This window comes from Saprolegnia diclina (assembly GCF_000281045.1).
Source record: "Saprolegnia diclina VS20 unplaced genomic scaffold supercont1.11, whole genome shotgun sequence".
NCBI lineage: Eukaryota > Oomycota > Saprolegniomycetes > Saprolegniales > Saprolegniaceae > Saprolegnia > Saprolegnia diclina.
Window position 1 is genome coordinate 116,518 of NW_008246078.1, and position 1,136 is coordinate 117,653.

The 1,136-nt window shown below is 51.4% G+C and overlaps 1 protein-coding gene across 1 annotated transcript; it reads left to right on the forward strand.

Moving 5' to 3' along the window:
* Window positions 1-12: 12 nt before the first annotated feature.
* SDRG_04418 (hypothetical protein) lies at window positions 13-234 on the forward strand (the record flags this gene model as incomplete). The annotated part of the gene is made up of 1 exon (XM_008610093.1): window positions 13-234. A coding segment is annotated over one exon (222 nt), but the record flags the coding sequence as incomplete, so codon positions are not given.
* Window positions 235-1,136: the final 902 nt, after the last annotated feature.

A 1,136-nucleotide genomic window follows, 5' to 3' on the forward strand; every position in this document is an offset into this window, starting at 1 on the left:
GAGGCGCTCAAGCCCAGCGTCATCGTGCCGGGCCACGCGATCGTCGGTGATGTCGCCGACATTGACTCGCCCGCGTTCACGGCCAAGTACATTCGCGACTTTGACATCGAGACGCCCAAGGCCAAGAACAGCACGGACCTAATTGCGGCCATGACGGCGTTGTATCCCAAGGCCGGCAGCGTCACCAGTCTCGAGATCAGCGCCAAGGTCGCCAAGGGCGAATTGAAGTGGTAGAGATTGTGTCAGCAGCATCCTCTAATTTCTGCATCAATTCTGTTTATTTACTATCAAGTATGGATTCGATTCGTTTTCTCGAAGCTACAAGGTTGATCATCAGCGTTGACAGTGAGGCCGAAGACAACTGGAATGATGGCCGCACAGTCACGGCGGCAATGTCACGGAAAGAGTGATGCGTGGATCATGCGATTCACCAAGGAGCATAAATGTATTTATGCTCCTTGAATTCATGTATTTGGACATTGGAAACAAAACATCATTGGCGGGGACTCTCCGTGACGATCGCTCGTCGACCGTTTCGGCGCTACGGATCACGTGGCAGACTGACATTTGCCAGCAGTCTTTGCGTTCGAATTTGGGTAGGATGGCACACCAGGCATTCACAAAGCAAATAAATTTATGCATGACGCAGGCGGTGTGCGGTCGTCAATAGTTGGAAACGAGGCTTTTACTGTATTGGTTTGTTCGTTGCGTTGCACTCAGCCATAAAACTGCGCACGGACAATTTAGATTCTTCGAGTTGCTGCCAAATCGACCACCCCTGGATGAACTAGTCCGATTATCGGACACCGGCGTTGGAGGGTTAACGACTGAGGATGGACCTCATTGTACATGTTGTGCGAGTCGAGGGCGTGGCTACGGCGCAACAGTGGCAAGGGTGTTGCTTCGAGTTATCGGCCACGCTTTGAGTATCGACAACGACCAGAAAATCAAGTGGTACTTCCAGGCGCAGCAAGGAAGCTGAGTTTTTGCCGTCCAGATAGACGCGATGAGTCGACAGTAGGCTAGTTAGTCAATTTGCATTTAGCTTTGTCGATCCTAACTCGCCACGCCACTCCTAATGGCTAGCGGTCAATCGAGTCGTCTATTGCCCCACTCAAGCGTTTTACAAGGCGAAA